General features: G+C 30.4%; 1 protein-coding gene across 1 annotated transcript; it reads right to left on the bottom strand.

Annotated features, from left to right (window-relative positions):
• Window positions 1–19,957: 19,957 nt before the first annotated feature.
• On the bottom strand, window positions 19,958–21,354 carry LOC139871879 (AP2/ERF and B3 domain-containing transcription repressor TEM1-like). Its single transcript, XM_071859623.1, has one exon. It carries the CDS (start codon window positions 21,251–21,253, stop codon window positions 20,225–20,227), a length of 1,029 nt encoding a protein of 342 aa, XP_071715724.1. The 5' UTR covers window positions 21,254–21,354; the 3' UTR covers window positions 19,958–20,224.
• Window positions 21,355–22,500: the final 1,146 nt, after the last annotated feature.

Consider the following 22,500-nt stretch of genomic DNA (forward strand, 5'->3'; position numbering starts at 1 on the left):
CTTCATAAATTCAAATTTTGTTTAAAATTTGTAGATTTTAAAACTAGGTGTATACACCGAAATTATTATCACAAAACAAATTAAGAAACAACCAAATGATTGAGTTTGTCATATAAAAGATATAATCATCATGCTATACCACATTCTGGATGAAATGAAAGTCATCAAGTAATTTGTTGTTCTAACAATCTAATCTAATGCTCATCCATGTAATGATTGTGATGGAAGTCAAGTCTTCCAATATGACACACTTGCTAACTTATGTTAGAAGTCGTAGTCCAGAACAGCTGTAGGATGACAAAAAATCTTGAAAAGTCATCTCTATCATCGGCTGGAAATCCACCTCACCCCAGTATCAAACAGGGTTTTTGCTGGTCAGACTTATCCTAACCATGAGATGGATCTGTCTCGTACAATGGGAGGGCACAGTGCAAATTAGCTTTTAAGACTAATGAATCTAATCCCCAGATGGATGATCTCCGTAAAGATCAACTGCATCTATGTTGACCGCGGTTAACATACATATGCCATAACAAATTGAGGTGTGCAAACTCATGGTTCACCGATGATATTTGGACATGATATAGTTTCTTCTAAAACTTATGCAATTTTATGAACTATATTGTGTAAAACCATTTTTAGGACATCCGGTTTCAAGTTCCATGATACTTCAATCATGGGGGCGAGTAGCTTGCTAAGCGCCGACTGAGGCTTCGGTTTTCAGTTACCCTCAACCGGACTTTGAGGTTAAAACCGGAAAACTTGATTAGTGTAAAAACTAACATGAATAATTTTCAAAACATAAAAGGTTTTTAGCAAAGGTCCTAAGTTCCCTAAGGATCCAAATTTTCAAGAAATGTGGACTTTAAAACCCACCTTTCGACTTTGGCGTGATTTCATTTCGCGTGTGTACTCCAAAGGTGTGTGTACTCAAAACGCGTGAGTTTGATTCGTGTGTGAAATAAGTGTGAGTGTGTATATATTGTGACCCGAGTGTGATTTCCATATAGCGTGAGTTATTGTGTTACTAAATAACTTGTGTGTCTTGTGTATTATATCGAGAGAGTGTGAGTCCCATTTTTTTTGTGTGTTCTCATTTAAATAAGTGTGTTTACTGTAGTAAATTTCGATTTCTTGTAAGTCTTGCTTGAGGACAAGCAAGGTTTAAGTGTGAGAATTTTGATAACGCCAAAATTATACATGTTTATTGTCGTTATTTCAATCCAATGTTGTTCCATTTGTATGTAATTGTTATACGTATGTATTGTAATTCATGTACATTTGTAAAAAGTCCATTGTGAATGAATAAATGAAGACCAACAGCGAAAACAGAGTTAAAACGAAGATCGAATGCGTAAAACAGCTCGAAACCACTGAAACAGGTCCAAATGCGGTGCATCTCTCTTAGATGCGGCGCATCTTTACACCAAATAACTCCCGACAGTTTCAGATGCGGAGCATGAAGACTTCTAGGCCAAAATAGCAACAGATGCGGCGCATCTGAGATGGATGCGGCGCATCTGTCCCAGATGCGGCGCATCTGACCCCCTGCCGACAGTCCTGAGTGCAGAATCGAGCTGGAATCTACTAAACGTAAAGAGATGCGGCGCATCCCAAAGAGATGCGGCGCATCTGGTCACTTTCTGGCCAAAATACCTAACTTTTGAGGCTGTTTAATGAAGCAATTGGTTACTTGCTTGAGAGACCTTTACTACTACGTTCTCCCCCAGTTTTAAGATGATTTTCAAGGTCCAAGGAAGGCTACAAGTTAATCTCCACTCTTTCAACATCAATATTAAGCTAGGATCGTTTATCGCAATTGGTACTATTGTTCTATATCTTTTTAACATGAATTCAACTTGTATTTACTATTTCATTAGTTCTACTATGATTATGTTAGGCTAAAAGCCTTGTGTGTTTGCTTCAATGTAAGATTTATGGCTTGGGATTGTTCTATACTTTGATGTTATGCTAGTTATACATATGTTTGATTGATTTAATTATCTAGTTCAACCGTAAGAACCATTGTTATGCATGTTTAGATCATTACTTCAATTATATAGATTACAACCTATTAATGTGATTTAACTAGGAAAACAATCTATACTTTAATACATCTAGTAATCTAGACGATTAGATGCATACACTTAAGTGATTTTGTTATGTGTTAAATCGGTAATTGAATAAGTTCCAAAGCAACATAGTTATGAAATTACCTCAAGTGATTGTTGTAATTAAGGTTTCACGTGAGTTTAACCGGGTTGAATCTAGTTAGTTAATCAATCTAAATCACCATGTTCTTTCAAGAAATCCATTGTTGTAACTATCTTTATATTCTAGTTCAATTATACGGGTTATGACTTGATTTATGTGAATTTATCAAAGGCTATAATTTGTACTTCAACACCTAGTGATCTAGACACCTATATGTGAATATAGGATGGTAATTGGATGATATTTAGGTTTTACAATCATGTAGTTTACTTAGAGTGATCTTAGTAAACTAGGTTTTATGTGAATTTAACCAAGAAAGAATCCTGTTGATTAAACATAGTTCTTAAGTTTATAGATATTGTGAAATTGATATAAACTACTCTATTGTAACTATCGCATAACGGTTTTAATTATAAAAGAACAATCCCTGTCATCTATCAAGCATAGAAGTAAACACCGCATTCTCATTATTGTCATTCATTATATTTATTTACTGTTTCGTTAAACAAAAACACAACTTCAAATATAAACCCCCTTTTTAGAATAATTAATCGTGGTAAAATCATTTAAACAAACTTCTCCCTGTGGATCGAACTGGTCAATTTACTTGCTAGTTACTACATGATCGGGTTTTAGTTGCCTGTATTATGTGTTAATTATTAAGCATATTGTCTACATTTTAAAGGTTACGTCTTGACACATCAATGATGTAACACTGATAGCACGAAGAGATTAATGATTTCAGATAAGAATAGTTATGAAAATATCTTCAGAAATATGGAGGATATTTATAATGAAATATAGATGATATCTTGGAATTTCTAATATCGAAGGATGGTGAAGAAAATTTGTCTGCAAGAGTTTGGAGTCAGAAGCAAGGTATTCGCTAAAGATTTCATCAGAAACAGAATCATCAGGATTCATAATGTACAAGTTTAGTCCTTGTAATTTGTTCAGAGACTCCTTCGTAGTTTGCTCAATCAGTTTTTTAGTTTCAAACTTTTTCTGAGCTTTGCCAACATACAATTCTTTATCATCAACTTTTGGCTGTTGAGATCGTTTACAGTTTTTGTTACTTCATTCAACTTTTCAAAATTCAGAGTATTAATTCACAGACTGGATGCTTTTCAGAATTTCAGAATGAAAGATCATAATTCTAAGAGATAAATGTTATACATATAACTGTTGATGTAGATATGCGGTAAGTTTTCAAAGTACTGATTGCTGATTCTCGGTAATTGATATGTCAGTTCTCGTTACAAGATGCGGATGAGTATATGATAGGGTTTTAATGAATAAATATAATGATTTATCAGAGAGATTTAAGCCGAGAACAACGAGGTTGATGGTACGTCTGCTGGTAATATGTTGGAATATAAAAGGTTCCCTGGTAACAATAAAAGAGCACGCATATATTTTAAGGTTATAATAAGGTTGTTTTGAATGAAAATTCGAAGTTGTCTTGCTGAAGCTGTGACAAATTTGGCTATTTTGAAAAAGAACTGCAAAGTTATTTTGGGTAATAATAACACTAAAGGAATTAGCACAACTACGTGTTAAACGTTTACTCAGTTTCCGAGAGTTTTTCAGATGCATAACTATATGCATCAATCTTTTCTTCCATAGATGAAGTGAGGTTGGTTCATCCTCTTGATTGAGGTGTTTTTAAGAATCATGAAAGGTTTGAACATAGTTTGTAATCGTCAAGATACAAATGAGGTTTAATATGAAATCAAGTGGCAAACTTGAAGAATTATTTAGTTTCATATGTTATAATCAATATTTTAATTCATTTTAATTGTCCAATATTGACAGTCCACAGTTAGCAGTCCACATTTTGTAGTTCAACAATTTATATATAGTTTAATATATAATATTCAAATTAATTAATACGTGTCGTGACCCGTGTACATGTCTCAGACTCGATCACAACTCAAAGTATATATATTATTGTAGAATCAACCTCAACCCTGTATAGCTAACTCGATCATTACTGCATATAGAGTGTCTATGGTTATTCCAAATAATATATATAGATGCGTCAATATGATATGTCAAAACCTTGTATACGTGTAAATAACAGAAATTAAATGACGATAAATAAAATTGCGAGAATATAAATTGCGATAATTAAATTACGATAAATAAAATGTAATTAGTTAGCTAGGAACAGTTAGCGTGGTTTCTTAACAAAATTATAGTTAGCGTGGTTTCTTAACAAAATTATTCTCATATTGAAATTGCTTGTTTCTAATCAAATTTTATTTTTGTCCAATGTTTTCTTCATTATGCCACTTGTTGGATTCTGATAAGTCAAAATCCAAATATGAAATTGAATGAAAATAGTTATTCTGTGGTGAACGGATTCGTATATCTGTAGATGTAAGTAGGATAGTAAATGATCATTGAATCAGATTCGAAGAACGTACATTATAACTTATTAATGTGAAATATTTCCTCGGGTATTACCTACCCATTAAAATATTTTCACCATTAATATTTTGTACAAAAGAACTTTTAATTACAATCTTTATGAAAATATATATACATATATATTTTTTTTAGATGCAATCATGGATTTAATGAGTTAATATGATATTAATCTCATTTGCTTTTCGGTTTGAGCTAGAATAAGTAATCTTTAAAACTTTTAGAAACCACATATTCTTCACAGAATATTTCTTCTTCACAGAATATTTTTTCAATGAAGTTATAGATCAATACTTCATCGTTAATTATTATGGGTACTCCTTGGTATCTAGGGTGCGTATGATGTTGATGTTCGAGGTATAGATGGTGATGTTGAGGTGTGGGATGCGAATGTTAATGTTGGTGGTGGTGATGGTACTGTTGATGTTGTTGATAGTGGTACTGTTTATGCTGTTGGTGCTGTTGATGCTGTCGGTACTGCTGATGGTGACGGTGCTGATGTTGATGGTGCTTGTGGTGCTTGTGATACTTGTAAATCACGCACCATTCTTGTCAGGGTTTCTATCATACCCTCTATCATTTCTATCCATCCACTCATCTGATTCGATAGATCTTGATTATCAATTCGAAGTTCCCTAACTTCTTATAATATTCCCCTTCGATTGGTATTCGGAAGTAGAGGTTGGATATTTTCTGAGATTGTAGTAATGCGACCTTCGAGGTGGAAAATTTTGGCAAGAAGGGTGAAAACAGTGTTGCGCATAGGTTCACCGGTGAGTACATCGTTTTCTCTGATGTTAGGTGGTAGGTTTGGTTCACGGTAGGGTTCGCCTTCTTCATTTCTCCATCGAGTGAGTAAGTCTCGGACCCACCCCCATCTCCTCCAGAAAGAAAAATAACTAAATGGTTGAGGCACTTCTGGTTCATTGACTTCGGAGTCTGCTTCAATATACATCTCGAAATCGCTTCTGGAACTAATGGAATCCAAGCTAGGTGTAGGATCCATCTCTCACGATCGGTTAAAGGGTTTTGATATGAAATGATTTTCGAATATCGAATGATATTCTAATTATATATAGAATATCTATACATACTTCCAAAGATCCCGTGAATTACGGAGGAAATTAAGGAAACGTGTCAGATAAATTCTACAGTGACAGATATGCTAAGATACGAATTAGTAGATATGCTAAGATACGAATTTTGTCTATACACTATTCATGCAATAAATGTAGTAAGATGTGTCTAGACTAAGAATGATAAGCAGATGATTTCCGACTAGAAATGATAAGCAAAACTTTTGACATGCAGACACGGTCGAAGTCCAGACTCACTAATGCATCTAAACAACTATCAGTTAGACACATTAATGCAAGACCTGATTCGCTAAGACCACCGCTCTGATACCAACTTTAACGCCCCGTCCAAATCCATCTGGACGAATACATTACATTTGGTTACATCGCGAGGTACTTGACCTCTATATGATACATTTTACAAACATTGCATTCGTTTTTAAAAGACAAACTTTCATTACATCGAAATTTGACGGTATGCATACCATTTCATAATATGTCCAACTATAATTGACTTAATAATAATCTTGATGAACTCAACAACTCGAATGCAACGTCTTTTGAAATATGTCATGAATGACTCCAAGTAATATCTTTAAAATGTGAAAATGCACAGCGGAAGATTTCTTTCATACCTGAGAATAAACATGCTTTCAAGTGTCAACCAAAAGGTTGGTAAGTTCATTAGTTTATCATAAACAATCTTTTCCATCATTTTAATAGACCACAAGATTTCATTCAATAATCATACACTCGCAAGTATTTAAAATTCATTCATATGGATTGAACACCTGGTAACCGACATTAACAAAATGCATCTAGAATATCCCCATATATAAATATCGAAGTACTAAAGCAGTTCAAATTCTCTGACTGGGGCTTGTCAATGGCCCATGGATCTATCTTTAGGATTCGCGTCAATTGGTGGCAATTATAATAAACACCAATTCTTAGGTTACCAAATTCAACAAGAGCGATATCCGGTATAACAATTCAACCATAGAATGTAGTTTCGATTACTTGTGTCTATTTCGTAAAGCATTTATAAAAGCGCATGTATTCTCAGTCCTAAATATATATATATATATATATATATATATATATATATATATATATATATATATATATATATATATATATATATATATATATATATATATATATATATATATATATATATATTGCAAAAACATTTAAAAAGGGAACAAATGAAACTCACTATACTGTATTTTGTAGTAAAAATACATATGACGACATTGAACAATGCAGGGTTGGCCTTGGATTCACGAACCTATATCATTTGTATATCTATTAATACATATAATCGTAATTGAACAATTTCATATATTATAACTTATGTTATATATTATATATATATATCTAATTTGTGTATATAATTAAAATAGTTAACATTTATATAGTTATATATATACATATGATTAATATTATATTAAAATCAATAATTTGTTATATGTAAATATTTATAGAAATAATCTTAATGTATATATTTATATGTAATGTCATGGTAGTGTAATAAGTATACTCTTATATAGGAAATACTTATTTGTTACAGTAATATTGTTACTAATAACAATCTATATGATAATTTTATTAATATTATAGATTTTGATAAAAATGATAATAATAATAATAATAATAATAATAATAATAATAATAATAATAATAATAATAATAATAATAATAATAATAATAATAATAATAATAATAATAATAATAATAATAATAATAATAGTATTAATAATAATAATTATATTAACTATAATAATATTGATCTTTCTAATAATGATCATAATAATGATATTAATAATAATGATAAAGATATTATTAAAAATAATACTTATGCTAACGATAATGATAATGATAATAATACTAATAAATATAAAAGGATACTCATACTAATATTAATAATAATAAAACTAGTTTGCGTTATTTTCATAGTATTGATAATAATGATAATCCTAATTATAATAATACTTATACTAATAGTTTAAATAATAAAGTTACATTTTTAAATGATAGCATTAATATTAGTAACAACATTAAAAAATCATATTTGTAATTATAATCATAATAATAATAAGTGAACTTTCTGTCATAATACTTATATTAGTAATAATAATCTTAATAATTATAATACTAATAATAACAACAATTATAATAATAATAATGATGGTAATAATAATTTTCATCATATTTATAATACTTATAATCATAATAATAACATCAATAATCAATATTAATCATAATAATAATAACAATAATAATGATAAAAGAAGTAAAATAAAAGTTTATACCCTTTAAAAGCTTTGAGTAAAAAGAAATGTTGCAGTCAGAAATCGAACCCGAGACCTCACGCTCGCCCACATTAACACCCAGCCACTCCTCTAGTATATCATTTCTGTTTCATAAACCCACCTAAATATCTATATACATAACTGGTTTTCTGTTTCTTCTTCACCTTCAATAAGTCGATCATGAAATCACCATAATCAAACCACACAATTTCGAACGACTCAGGTTCCTCAATTGGACATAAACGATTTGTAATCTTTGTGATTTCAAATTAATCAGAAACAACACAGATTTAATAAGTAAATAGAAATAGAGCTGTACGCGAAAAAATTAAATAAAAAGAACTCATTATTTGATTTTGAATTCAAGATCGTTTTGTACAAAAGTTATAACACGAAATAAGTTTCAATTTACTCCTAGAATCTTTCTCAACCATCAATTTAGCTTGAATCATAAGAACGAATCCCAATTTTCTCAAGAACAATTCAGTTGACTTTTGTAATTAAAACTTTGACTCGAAAATTCATGCTTGATACTAAAAATTGAGATATGATACTTTCCAGAAAGTTTTCATGAAAGATTTCTAACAGAATGGCATTTAAGGATTTTGAAATTCAATTCGAATTTGAGTGTTGATCAATTAAATGAAGAACAGAGCAAAAAAATATGTTCTTCAGCTCTTTCTGCTTTAACTCGATTAACTAGGTTCTGCTAAAGGTGTTTGGGATTTATAATTGGTAATGTGAGTTCATTAGGTAAACTTTACAACTGGAATAACTCAATTATATAGGAATTAAAGAGTTACAAAGAATTAAATCGGGTACAGAGATAAAAAAAAAAAAGGACGATAGGGATTGCTACTGATTCTTGGCTGTTATTGTGATCCTGATGTGTGATTTGTACGAGTTTAGACAGGAAAACAAATCAATAATAGTTGGAAAGGGATTGAGAACTGATTACGTACTCCTTTAAATTCTGGTATGTATATATCCGGATATTTATATTTTTATCTATATATGTATAATTAATATATATATATATATATATATATATATATATATATATATATATATATATATATAAATCTGTATTTTATGTATATATATGTATTTATAATTATCTGTAATTATATATATATATATCAGTACGTATCTCTATCTGTATCTTTATATATAGCAGATATATATATATATATATATATATATATATATATATATATATATATATATATATATATATATATATATATATATATATATATATATATATATATATATATATATATATATTGTATATTAATTATATAATGGTACATAATAATATTAATTATAAACATAAATGTTAATTTTTAATAATAATAATAATGAGACTAATAATAATAATAATAATCATAGAAATAATAATGATAATAACAAAAAAAAATTTGAAATATCTAACTATGATAATAATAATAATTATAATACTAGTATTAATAATATTACTAATAATCAATAAATGATACATGTATTAATCATATTAGCCAATAATGTCTAAATTACAACTAATAATAATTTTAATCATTCTTATAGTAATATTTTTTATTTTAAGTACTTATTTTCATAATCATAACATTGAATTTATTTTAATATTTAATATCTATTAATATTGATATTAATGAAAGTAGTAATAATAATATTTTTCATAATAATTTATATTTTTAACTTGTAGTTACGTCTAATATATTTATGTTACAATTTATTACTTATATATATTATTCACTAATTATATATATATATATATATATATATATATAATATCATATATTTCATTTTTATATGTTTTAATATTTTACCATAAACATATAATTCTCAATTATTTAAAAAATCATATTCATATATATATATATATATATATATATATATATATATATATATATATATATATATATATATATATATATATATATCTTCATTTTAACCAACTTATTACTTTGCATATTATTTTACTTATTTGTTATTATTTCAAATTATTATATATATATATATACTTACATTTATATATCTATATATACGTATACATTAATTTGCAACCAATAGTTCGTGAATCATTGGGAATAGTCAAAGGTCGAATGGTTTCATGAAACAAATTCAAAAATTTTGAAATTCAACATCACAGACTTTGCTTATCGTGCCGGAAACATATAAAGATTAAGTTTAAATTTAGTCAGAAATTTTCAGGTCGTCACACCATCAGTTGGACTTGAATTCCCATTTAACTCCTCCCTACACACGGACTCATTATGATTGAGTCCATTACTAAACCCATCAATATTGGGTCCATCAGGATTGAGTCCATCAGCATTCTCCACATTTTCCTCTCCACTACCCATACAGCCGTTTGAAATATCAATGTTGAGTTTTTCACATGTGTTAACCCTATCTTCCTTTTGGGACCCATTCACGTAATCATTAATTACCTTGGGACTCATATACGCCGAAACCCTAGGCTTGGGAGTAGAAACAGGCGCGTGATCATTCATGGTTTCTGGGACAACCTCATCGTTATCCGCAAATACTTTATCAAATCTACTACAGCCGGAGTGTTCGTATTCCGCCATACCTGCCGGAGATTTGTCAACTTTTCCGGTGAACGGAGAGTTGTACACATCTTCATTGTCCATTGCATCACCATCAGCCGCAAAAGAATTCGACAAATTACCTGATTTGAGATCTTCATCATCACATAGATCGAGAAACTCATCTAGATCAAAACGATCTTCTTCCTCAGTTGGGTAGTATGAGATGTCGTCATCACTTCCCATGAAATCTTCAGACTCATTGTTTTCTTCTTCAATATTGGTTCCAATCTTAGAATCTCTGTTAGACATGGAATCACATGAAATGTTACCAATACTGTGCCATTTTCTTTTCTCCTCAACAATGTTAATGAAGTATTCGCGTGATTTATAGATTAAAACCATCGAGTCCTTGACTTTATCAGGCTTGTATAACTTCACAAAAACCCTTCCCCATTGTAACTTTTGATTACCTATGAGGTTGCAATTTTCCATCTCGTAAACAACTCCCTACCATCCAGCAAGTGACATAAACGTGGTGTCCGTCCAACAGTGCACTGGCACACCTTTGATCCTTAGCCAAGTCATTCTTCCTTCAGGCCAAGCATCTTCATCCCACTTTTGAATCTTATGAACCCATTTTCTCAATGGGTGGGAGACATCCTTTGTGATCGATTCGACTTCTTCCATTGAACTGAAGATGACAATAAGGCTAAGATTGCCCAATAATTTGAATTCAAGATTATCAAACCCTTCTTTCGTGATGTTTTGTAGATTCTTTAAGATTTTAAGTGTTTTAGCTTCACATAAAATAGCAGATTTGAGGATATTCTGGTTGCAATTTTCATCATCAATCTTAACAATCTTCTCTTTATTAGGCCCCAGATCAGCAATAGGTTTCTTCCTATTGATAACGTTCCATAAGTCTTAACCATTATTCGACCTTTTCTCCTTCAGTTTGTCCCTCAGATCAGTCTTTTCGGATTCCATATCAACCTTAAACCCATTGTGAGCAGACCCATCTTTCCTACCATTAACCACATCATTAAAACTTCGTCCATCTTGGATGCAACCGTTTACCGAATCTCCCCTGTGAATGGGAATTTCCGGAGCAGGCCTAGGCCGAGGATCTGACTTAGGGTTACGTGAGGTCGCCTTGAAAATCCTTATGAACTCACCTTTGATTTTGACTGATTCTAAATCTTTTAAGAGACGATTGTCATCCCTAACATCAGCAAAGCGAACAAAAGCAAAGCGTTATCCGTTTCGTAACCTTTTTGTCGCGATGTACACGTCCCTTATAGCCCCGTAAGGTTTGAATAGCCTCCAGAAGTCTACCACACTCCAATCAATCGGGAAATTGAAAAACATGAATGATGTAAGTTGATTGCCGTTTGAACTCCCGTAGTTATGCTGCCCGTAGTCATCGCCGTTGTACCCCTTCCGTTGTCTACTCGTGCCAGCCCTCTCTCTCCACACTCTCTCTCTTGTTTCTCTCTCAACTCTCTCTCTCATTGTTAATCATATTCTTAATACAATGATTCTTTATTTTCTTCAACCACCGTCGATCCTAAAATGTGTATAAATGTATGATATACATAGAGGTAAATTATTTGAATTATATATATATATATATATATATATATATATATATATATATATATACGTTGACAACGGATATATATGATTTCAAACGGTTCGAATGAATTTAATTCCAACGATGGGTTCATAACTTCGACTCGTCGATACCGGAATCAACGCCGGAGCGGTATCAATCCGACTGTCTATTTTGGTGTCGATTTGGACGACGAAGAAATCGAGTGTTGTTAGCAATGAAAATTTTTTACGTAACATGGCAACTATTTTGAAATCACTAGCTTTACATCTTTTAAGTGTAGTGCTCTTAGTTAGTGAACTTTAGACCTAACTAGTTTACGAACCCTCGCTTCGCGTCGGGGGTTCGGTTTTCGATGTATTTTAGTGCGTTTAGTTTGTAAAATTATTTCGTGGCTAACGATGATGTCGTTTGATAATGCTAAAAACGAACATATATTTCATAGCATTATTCCTCAAGAAAGACAAGCTTTTAGTTGCAATTGTCCTATTTACAAGTGATATTCGGTTAAATAATAAAAGGTGAAGACAAAGATAGATTCGACGAATTAAAGACGCAAACGACCAAAAAGCTCAAAAGTACAAAATACAATCAAAGAGGTTCCAATTATTGATAAGAAACGTCTCAGAATTACAAGAGTACAAGATTCAAAACGCAAAGTACAAGATATTAAATTGTACGCAAGGACGTTCGAAAATTCGGAACCGGGACCAGAGTCAACTCTCAACGCTCGACGCAACGGACTAAAAATTACAAGTTAACTATGTATATTAATATAATATAATATATAATTAATTATATAAATTATATATATATTATATTTATATATTAAAACCGTCGGCAGTCTAGGATCCAAACTTGTGTGAGCTGGATTTACGAACTCCGCGACTCGCGGAGTTTGTAGTGCAAAAATGCCGCAACTCGCGGAGCTGTCCTGGAAAAAAATGCCTATAAAAGCTCGCGCATTCTGAACGTTTTATATATCCATATATCAATCTCTCTATCTATATGTAAACGTGTATATATATATATATATTTATATTTTAATTTTAATTTTAATTTTAAATCCTAATAATAAAGGTATGTTAGCGAATGTTGTAAGGGTGTAAGTCGAAATTCTGTCCGTGTAACGGTACGCTATTTTTAATCATTGTAAGTTATGTTCAACCTTTTTAATTTAATGTCTCGTAGCTAAGTTATTATTATGCTTATTTAATCCGAAGTAATCATGATGTTGGGCTAAAAATATTAAAATTGGGTAATTGGGCTTTGTACCATAATTGGGGTTTGGACAAAAGAACGACACTTGTGGAAATTAGACTATGGGCTATTAATGGGCTTTATATTTGTTTAACTAAATGATAGTTTGTTAATTTTAATATAAAGATTTACAATTGGATGTACCTATAAATAACCATATACACTCGATCGGACACGATGGGCGGGGTATTTATATGTACGAATAATCGTTCATTTAACCGGACACGGGAATGGATTAATAGTCTATGGAATTATTAAAACAGGGGTGAAATTATGTACAAGGACACTTGGCATAATTGATAATAAAGTATTAAAACCTTGGGTTACATGCAGTCGATAACCTGATGTAATTATTAAACAAAGTATTAAAACCGTGTTACAGTTTAAGTCCCCAATTAGTTGGAATATTTGACTTCGGGTATAAGGATAATTTGACGAGGACACTCGCACTTTATATTTATGACTGATGGATTGTTATGGACAAAAACCAGACGGATATATTAAATAATCCAGGACAAAGGACAATTAACCCATGGGCATAAAACTAAAAATCAATACGTCAAACATCATGATTACGGAAGTTTAAATAAGCATAATTATTTTATTTCATATTTAATTTTCTTTATTTTATATTTAATTGCACTTTTAATTATCGCACTTTTATTTATTGTTATTGTATTTAATTGCACTTTTAATTAACGCACTTTTTAATTATTGTATTTTATTTCATCGCACTTTTATTTATCGCAATTTCATTATCGTTATTTACTTTACGCTTTAAATTAAATTATATTTATTTAATATTTTACATTAGGTTTTAACTGCGAGTAAAGTTTTTAAAATCGACAAACCGATCATTAAACGGTAAAAACTCCCCTTTATAATAATAATATTACTTATATATATTTGTATTTTATAAATTAAAACTAATATAGCGTTAAGCTTTGTTTAAAAGATTCCCTGTGGAAAGAACCGGACTTACTAAAAACTACACTACTGTACAATTAGGTACACTGCCTATAAGTGTTGTAGCAAGGTTTAAGTATATCCATTCTATAAATAAATAAATATCTTGTGTAAAATTGTATCGTATTTAATAGTATTTAGTTGTAAAAATAAAGCTATTTTATATACACCTCTGCGCACATCATCGTTAAAGCGCAACTCGAGTCGAACTAAAAGGTATAATTCGTGAAAGATTTAAATGTTATTTTAAATTAACAATATATGTGCTATGTGTATCTCCGCATTTCGCTATGGAATTGTCGACTTTTAAAAATTTAACGCAAAATCAACGTGTATGAAAAGTACCTCAAATATTTAGCGTTTTTTAAAAAGATTCCATTTTGCGTATAGTTAGTGACATTGTGTTCCTAAAATTATTTCGAGTTTAACGATGGTGTCGGAAAAATTTAACTCGTTGCGAGCGAAAAGATATGACCCGTTGAATATTTGGGTGGAGTTTAGTTAAGATTTTTTTTTTATGAAAATGGTTATTTGACACTTTACTCCCCTGTTTGGGGGCGGTTTTAATTTTTGAACAAAGTTTGGGGGTTTTTTTGGAAAAAGGAAAAAAAAGGTGAAAACAAAAAAAAATAAAAAAATGTGAAAGGACGAAATATATTATATAATAGTTATAATATTATTATATATAGTTATAATAACGGGGAGGCGAGTCGGGTCGGGTCGGGGTAGGGTTGGGGGGTGTTTTGTATTTTCTCGAGGGTGTGAGGTTTTTTTAAGAAAATTTGGGAGGGGCCGATTCGTACTTTGGATAAAGTTTGGGGTTCTTAGTGTGAGATTGAGATAGTCCAAAATATTACTATTGAGGAGGGGGGCCTACTATTGAGGAGGGGGGCCGATTCGTACGCTGGATAAAGTTTAGGGGACCTTAGTGTGAGATTGAAATAGTTCAAATAGTACTATTCATTTGGACTATGTCAATTAGATATAAGGTATAATAACTCATGGGACACCAATTACTAGATTAATTTGATAATGGCTACATAATCAAATTCTGAGTGTTCTAAAAAAGATCCTGATTATAAAGACTTCATTTTTTCCAATCTATAACTGAAGGCAAAACAAAAAAAAACACCCTGAATTTCACTTTTTAGGTTGCCCTTGTTGACATATATACATGAAGATCCTTGACAAATCATTGTTATAGAAATTTTATGATACTGTTCATTGAAGTCCTACTTGGCATATACATGCATTCTCGAGATTTTTTTAATGGAAAAGAATGAAAATAGAAGGATTAAAAAATAATAGTGATTCTCGAATTTTTATTTTAAGCGAAAAGGAGAGTAAAGTAGAGGATTAGAAATGATAGTACATTAATATTTTGTTAACAACACTCTCCATCCATATTTGGACGGATCGAGAAGAATAGTAAAACACTATCATCTCCTTTCTTTTCGATTCCTTTCCGCTGAAAAAAAAAACTCGAGAATATATTAGTCAACCAATTTCATTCTATTATTTTTTTTTTTCTGGAAATACAGCAAGAAATAAATGAAAATGAGATTATATTGCTTAACAGCATAATTGAGGTTATACGTCAACAAAATATTAATAAAAAAAGAAGATAGTTTATATTGAACAACGACTCTTTTCTCAAAGCATAATTATTTATTATTTATTATTATGATTATGTTAGATCATACTGTACTTGGCTGTAATTAGAACAAACAGATGATAATTGTTGTTATTACGTGGATAAATATGCACATTCGCTTTTATTTTTATATATATATATATATATATATATATATATATATATATATATATATATATATATATATATATATATATATATATATATATATATATATATATATATAGGGGCAGGATGAATGGGGAAGTAACCAATCGGGGGGAAGCGGGGGAAGCAAATTTTTTTTTTTTTCGTTTTTTTTGAATTTTTTTTTTCCGGCATCAAGATCACACGAAAATATGAACATTTAGAAGAGACACTTCGTGATGAATGTTATTATTTAGGCGGGAAAACGACCGACAAAAATAATATTCAAGATAATATTGTTCGTGAAGAATATGAACGTTTTTTTTCTTCATGTTTTGTGAAGTAAAATTTAGCCCGATTTAGAGTTTAGAGTTTAGGGTTTGGTGTTTTGGGTTTATTCCATAAACTCAAAACACCAAACCCTAAACACCAAACCCTAAACCCTAAACTCTAAACCGTTCGTGTTAAAAACTCAATCTAAATCCTAAATCTAAACCCTAAATCTAAACCCTAAACCCTAATATCCAAACCCTATAAACCCTAATATCCAAACCCTAATATCTAAACTCCAATAGCTAAAACCTCAAAATACGCTCGAAAAACACGATAATTGTTATATATTACTTCTTCGAGGGTTTTCCCGCCAAAATACAAAACATTTATCACAAAGTGTCTTTATTAAATGTTCATATTTTCATCCAATCTATAATGTTCGTGAACAAAGTTTTTTCAAAAAATGAAAAAAAAAAATTGCTTCTCCCCGCTTCCCCCCGGTTGATCAAAAGCACATTATTGATACATTAAATTATTATTCAAATTATGTAACTACAACTTAACAATGTGTTAAATTAATTAAATTTGACCACGTTTTTGTTTTTTCATTTGCTTGTCAGTTTACTATTAAGAGATTCTCTATGTTCTTTTCCATTATCCCCCTTTAAGCCATCATAATATTACATGTATGGAGCATCCAATTTCACATATGATGCCATCATTACCATTTCATGGACAAAATTATAAATTTAATATTTATATTTACTTGATTTAAATAATAACAAAAATCAATATCAAATCCTACTACTTAGGCCACTTCATATCATGACTAACATTATTCATCCTCTTAACTTTTACATCAGCGCCACATCATCACTAATATCTTATAACTAACTCATACAATTCTATAACTAAACACTACCTATCATGACTAAAATATATTCCTCTTAACTTCCACATCATTAATTAATTTCTTTTTATATTTATTTAACCAATAAAATAGTAAAATAATAATAATAATAATAATAATAATAATAATATAATAATAATAATAATAATTAAATAAATAAACTTCGATAATATTTATGTTTATCCACCGGTTCATCTTAGTCAAATTCCCACCTACCTATTCATCTTTTCATCTAACTACAATCAATTCTTCATCTTCATCTTTTTGAGTTCCAGACAAAATTATACCCACATCAAAATTAATAATCAAATCCCCAAATTAGAAAATCACCACAGCAACATACATTAAAGGAGATAAAATGAGATGAAGGAGAATAAAATGAATGCATGTGGGTGAATGGGTCCCAATTTAGTCAAGAACCATTCGCCAAATTGATGGTGAATATGGGTAACGAAGGTGGGTAATGTGCCAGTGCCTATGGCACGTTGCAGGTAATGAGCTCCAGGTCAGCATATGGCGACGGGTAACGGCTCCGTAGGGAGTGGTCTTACTAATCTACAAATTAGGTTACTGATATTAAATTTGCAGCAGCCAGCAGTATTTTGTTTGCCATGAACAGCAAAACCCATTGGAGAATAACAAGGTTCTCCAACAATAATAAGGCAACTTGGTTTTAACTTACATATATATATATATATATATATATATATATATATATATATATATATATATATATATATATATATATTTCCAACATTAACATGTGTACAATTGTGTTAATCATGATCCTCGTAATTATTCATATTACTCCGTAGTATGTTACGATCTACAATAATAAATTAAACCTGTCTGATTTTTTTAAGCGAAAAAAACGAATAACTATATAAACGAGCTACTTTTTTGGAAAATAAAAGAACTAAACCTGCCTGATGTTGTTACATACTGTCTTTGAATTGAAAGATTTTTAACTTAACTATATGTCTGTACTTGTGTTCTTTTTCTTTTCTTTTTTTTTTTCCTTTTGTACATGTGTTTTATTTTTTTATTTTTTTTGGCGAAAAAAATATATTAAATAAATAGAATCCATTCATCAAAAAGATGAAGAAACGAGAATTACATAAGCAAAAAGCCCAATACAAAAACAAACTTGTACAAGATGAATGTGACCTTGTGTGTCTAACTGAACCAAAAACAAACAAGCAAACATCATGCTAACTGCTCCAAAACTAACAATATAACCCAAAAACGATCATATGCTTGCCAAATCAACGTCCATTGGTAGGGTGAATGAACCGAAATTAACATGCCAAATCAATTTTAGTTACGGTATGTAATTTCTTGACTGGTCAAAAAAAATATTTTTATCTGTGTATACATTCAATATATTGTGCTAATTTATTTAAGGGTGACTATAATCTGAATGTGTAGTATAGACGTACAGTAAGTTGTATAATACAGTATCTTTCTGGATATAGTATATTATGATCTTTTTAGGGTTGTAAAGACCAAGAACTATTCAAATATCACATGTACCATAGATTGTGACCATCATATCATATCTGATTTGCTTATCTATGCATGTCCTTTCTCTTCATCTTACTAGCTAGAAATAATATCTTTTCTCTATGATGATCATTACAGTCTGTCTGGTTTTCTTTAAATACTCAGTACAAAGGATCATAATCATACTATAATATAGTAAATGAATTGGCCCAACAAACTTGTACAATCAAATATCTAAAAATGTGAAACATTTGCTTTAATTTGTTAACCATATCCAAACATTATATGTTAACGGCTATGGTATAATTTCCATAATCATTTTTTTTAAATCACAAAAATATGATTTAAAAAATTGTAAGGAGTACATAATTACATTACAATATGCATTCGTGATAGATTTATAAAAAATAATGATAGAAATATTTTATGTCGAACCCATTTTAGAAAAAAAGTTATTTGTATATATCAAGATACATCATTCAACAATTCCTTGATTCTAGTTGGAGTACTATAACCACACAAAGCTTTAATATTCCAAATGAGGTAAAGCTATTGTACCTTTAAAAGAAAGGTAAACATTTTTGTTCCATATATTAGGTATTGAATTGATGAATGATAACTATAGGTACTCTACAGCTTGTACTATGCTGTACAACCACTGTGAGCTAGACCTAGATAGTGTATGTATGGGACTTTTCATGAAACAGTAGGTATGCTCAAACAAGTAAGTACTACAAAAACCATTTTCTATACCTAAACTAGAAAGGTTCTTGAATAACAACATTAAAGAGACTAATATATTTATTTAGTTAAAGGTGGAAAAAAAGGACACCTTGTTAACTTACAATAACATATTAAACAAAGATTAAAGGAGATATTCTCACACACCACTTTTTGATCCTTATACACTTTTGTCTCATAAGTTGACAGTTATACCCTTAAAAAGTTGAACTTATATTATTATTATTATAAGTATAATTAAGGGTAGATTAGGTAATTAGGTGTATATTGATCAAAATGTAGTGTGTGAGAATCACCTCCCTTAATCAAAGACCAAACTAAATTAAGAAACAATAAAAAAAAGTTTCTATTTTTTGTTGATATTTTTACAACTGTTCAACTTGATACCTAACATTGAACATTCTTTAACTCAATTATCTTTAAATTCCCTAAAAAAACAAATATACAAACTTTTTTCGCAACTTGCAAACTTCTCTATTCCATTCCCACCACTTTCCAGCTTCATTCCCCATCATCATCATCATTATCATCTCTAGTGAAAAACTAATCCAAAATATTAACAAACCCACCCCTGAAGAATCAACACTTGCTAAAAACGGTCAATAATTCTTTGTTTCTTACAACTCCTTAACCCCAATACCTCCATTTCTATGTTACTTCTCTTCCCATTACAACCATCATCATTTGTACTACTAAATATATTCACTCCAAACAGTTTAAACATCTGAACCGGTTGCACCGGTTCAACCGGTTTAGGGTTTACCTCTACTAACCCGGTTCTCGTCTTCCAATCTATATAAAGCTGCTTATCCGGTCCCGTTGATCTCTGAAAACTCACAACATCACCGGCTTTTAAATTTTTTTCCTTAACGAACCGGCTCCAACCTTTAGTTAACACATAACTTTGACTACTATTCCAATACGAATAACGAAATCTCCATACTTTCATACCAATATCTTCAAAATGTAAAAGCACACCTTTTGAAGTACTCCCATTTTGTAACGGAAAATGTTTCTCCGCATGTTGTTTAGGTATCACCAACCGGTTTAATTTTCCCACGTCACTCGGTGTAACGGTTTTTTCAAACAACGGTTCACGAGAGTTGACTAGTTGACCAGATCTAACAAAACCGTCACTAAATGGACTCTTATTTAAACTACACTTTCTTTTACTTTGCTCAAACTCATCATTATACGTGTGTTTTCGCAACATATCAACAATCTCGGCTTTGGAATGCGAATTCAAAAAACTCGCTTCTAAACCGGATTCTTCAGTGTCAACCGGACCGGGTTTAAAATTGGTAACAGCATCACGGCCACGAAAGCGTTGCACGGCAGTATCGTATGCCTTTGCAGCTTCATGTTCTTCGTTAAATGTTCCCAGCCACACGCGTTGATGTTTTTCGTAGATTTGAGCACCCCAACGACCGTTTGGTTGTGGGACCACACCTTTGTAACGTGATGATGGTAGTTTTCTTGATTCAGCTTCTAAACCACCGTCAACGTCGAGAACAACGCTGCCATTACTTCCGATCAACGGTGGCGTTGTCACCGGAGCTGCGACAGTTGAAGTTGTTTCAGTAGTAGTGCTTTGATCATCTGTGATACTTCCATCCATTTTAATTAAGAAAAACAAGAGGAGGAAAAAGAAATGAGAATTAGGTTTTATTTTTTAAGTTGAAAGAAAAAGAAAATTGGAAATATGATGTTTATGAAGTAGTACAAGAGAAAGGTGGAGTATATATAGGAACACTGTATTATTTGTGTACGAATTTATTTTTTTAATAATAATAATACGGGGTATTAATAATCAAATAAATTTTAAATATTAACTCTACCAATTTGTTCATTATTTAAACATATAAATATATGGTGGTTGTTCTATTACTAGGATCGTAATATATATCGAGCACAAAATCAAAAGACAGAAGAGTAAACATACAATGAATCAAAGTTAATCAATATTAAAACTCCGTAACAAATAAACGTCGCGATTACAATCAATTTAAACATAGAAATATCGGTTGGCCATGAGAAAAGTTCTTGATCTTCCCTGCCTTTGAATCGCCACTGCTAGAGCTCTCTTCTCTTAACCCTAAAAATCGCAAAAGATTAGTATGTATATAGTTGTTCAGATTAGAAATTGTTTGATTCGTGTTCTAGATGCTTAATTCAATAAGATCAGTAAAGGTGTTTATGTATATATTTGTATATGTATGAATGTGTATCAAAATGATGATGAATATCAGAAACAAAATCAGTGATATAAGATGAAGACGGAGAGAGTTGAAACACAACTTTTAGTCAAACAATTTAGGGTGACGTGTAGTGACCCGAACTTTTCCATGATTATATATTATATGAGATTAATATTTACATGAATAAATGTTTCCAACTTGTTAAGCAATCAAACTTCTTAAGACTTGATTAATTGAAATAGGTTTCATGTAGACAATTGACCACCCAAATTGACCGGCGATTCACGAACGTTAAAACTTGTAAAAACTATATGATGATATATATATATATATGGATATATGTATAGTTAACATGATATTATGATAAGTAAGTATCTCATTAGGTATATTAACAATGAGTTATATACATAATAATGAGACTACTAAGTTAAGAAACTCGAAACGATATATATAACGATTATCGTTATAACAACGTCTTACTAAATACATATGTATCATATTAAGATATTGTTACACTATATTTAACATGATAAAATGATAATTATATATATCATTAAGTATGTTAACAATGAACTACATATGTAAAACAAGACTACTAACTTAAGAATTTCGAAACGAGACATATATGTTACGATTATCGTTGTAACGACATTTTAATGTATATATA

Source organism: Rutidosis leptorrhynchoides, chromosome 10 (assembly GCF_046630445.1).
Source record: "Rutidosis leptorrhynchoides isolate AG116_Rl617_1_P2 chromosome 10, CSIRO_AGI_Rlap_v1, whole genome shotgun sequence".
NCBI classification, from domain to species: domain Eukaryota; kingdom Viridiplantae; phylum Streptophyta; class Magnoliopsida; order Asterales; family Asteraceae; genus Rutidosis; species Rutidosis leptorrhynchoides.

What these genes read in the sequence shown, in the direction of transcription:
- LOC139871879 (XM_071859623.1), bottom strand. Translation starts at nt 21,253, where the DNA reads ATGGATGGAAGTATCACAGATGATCAAAGCACTACTACTGAAACAACT.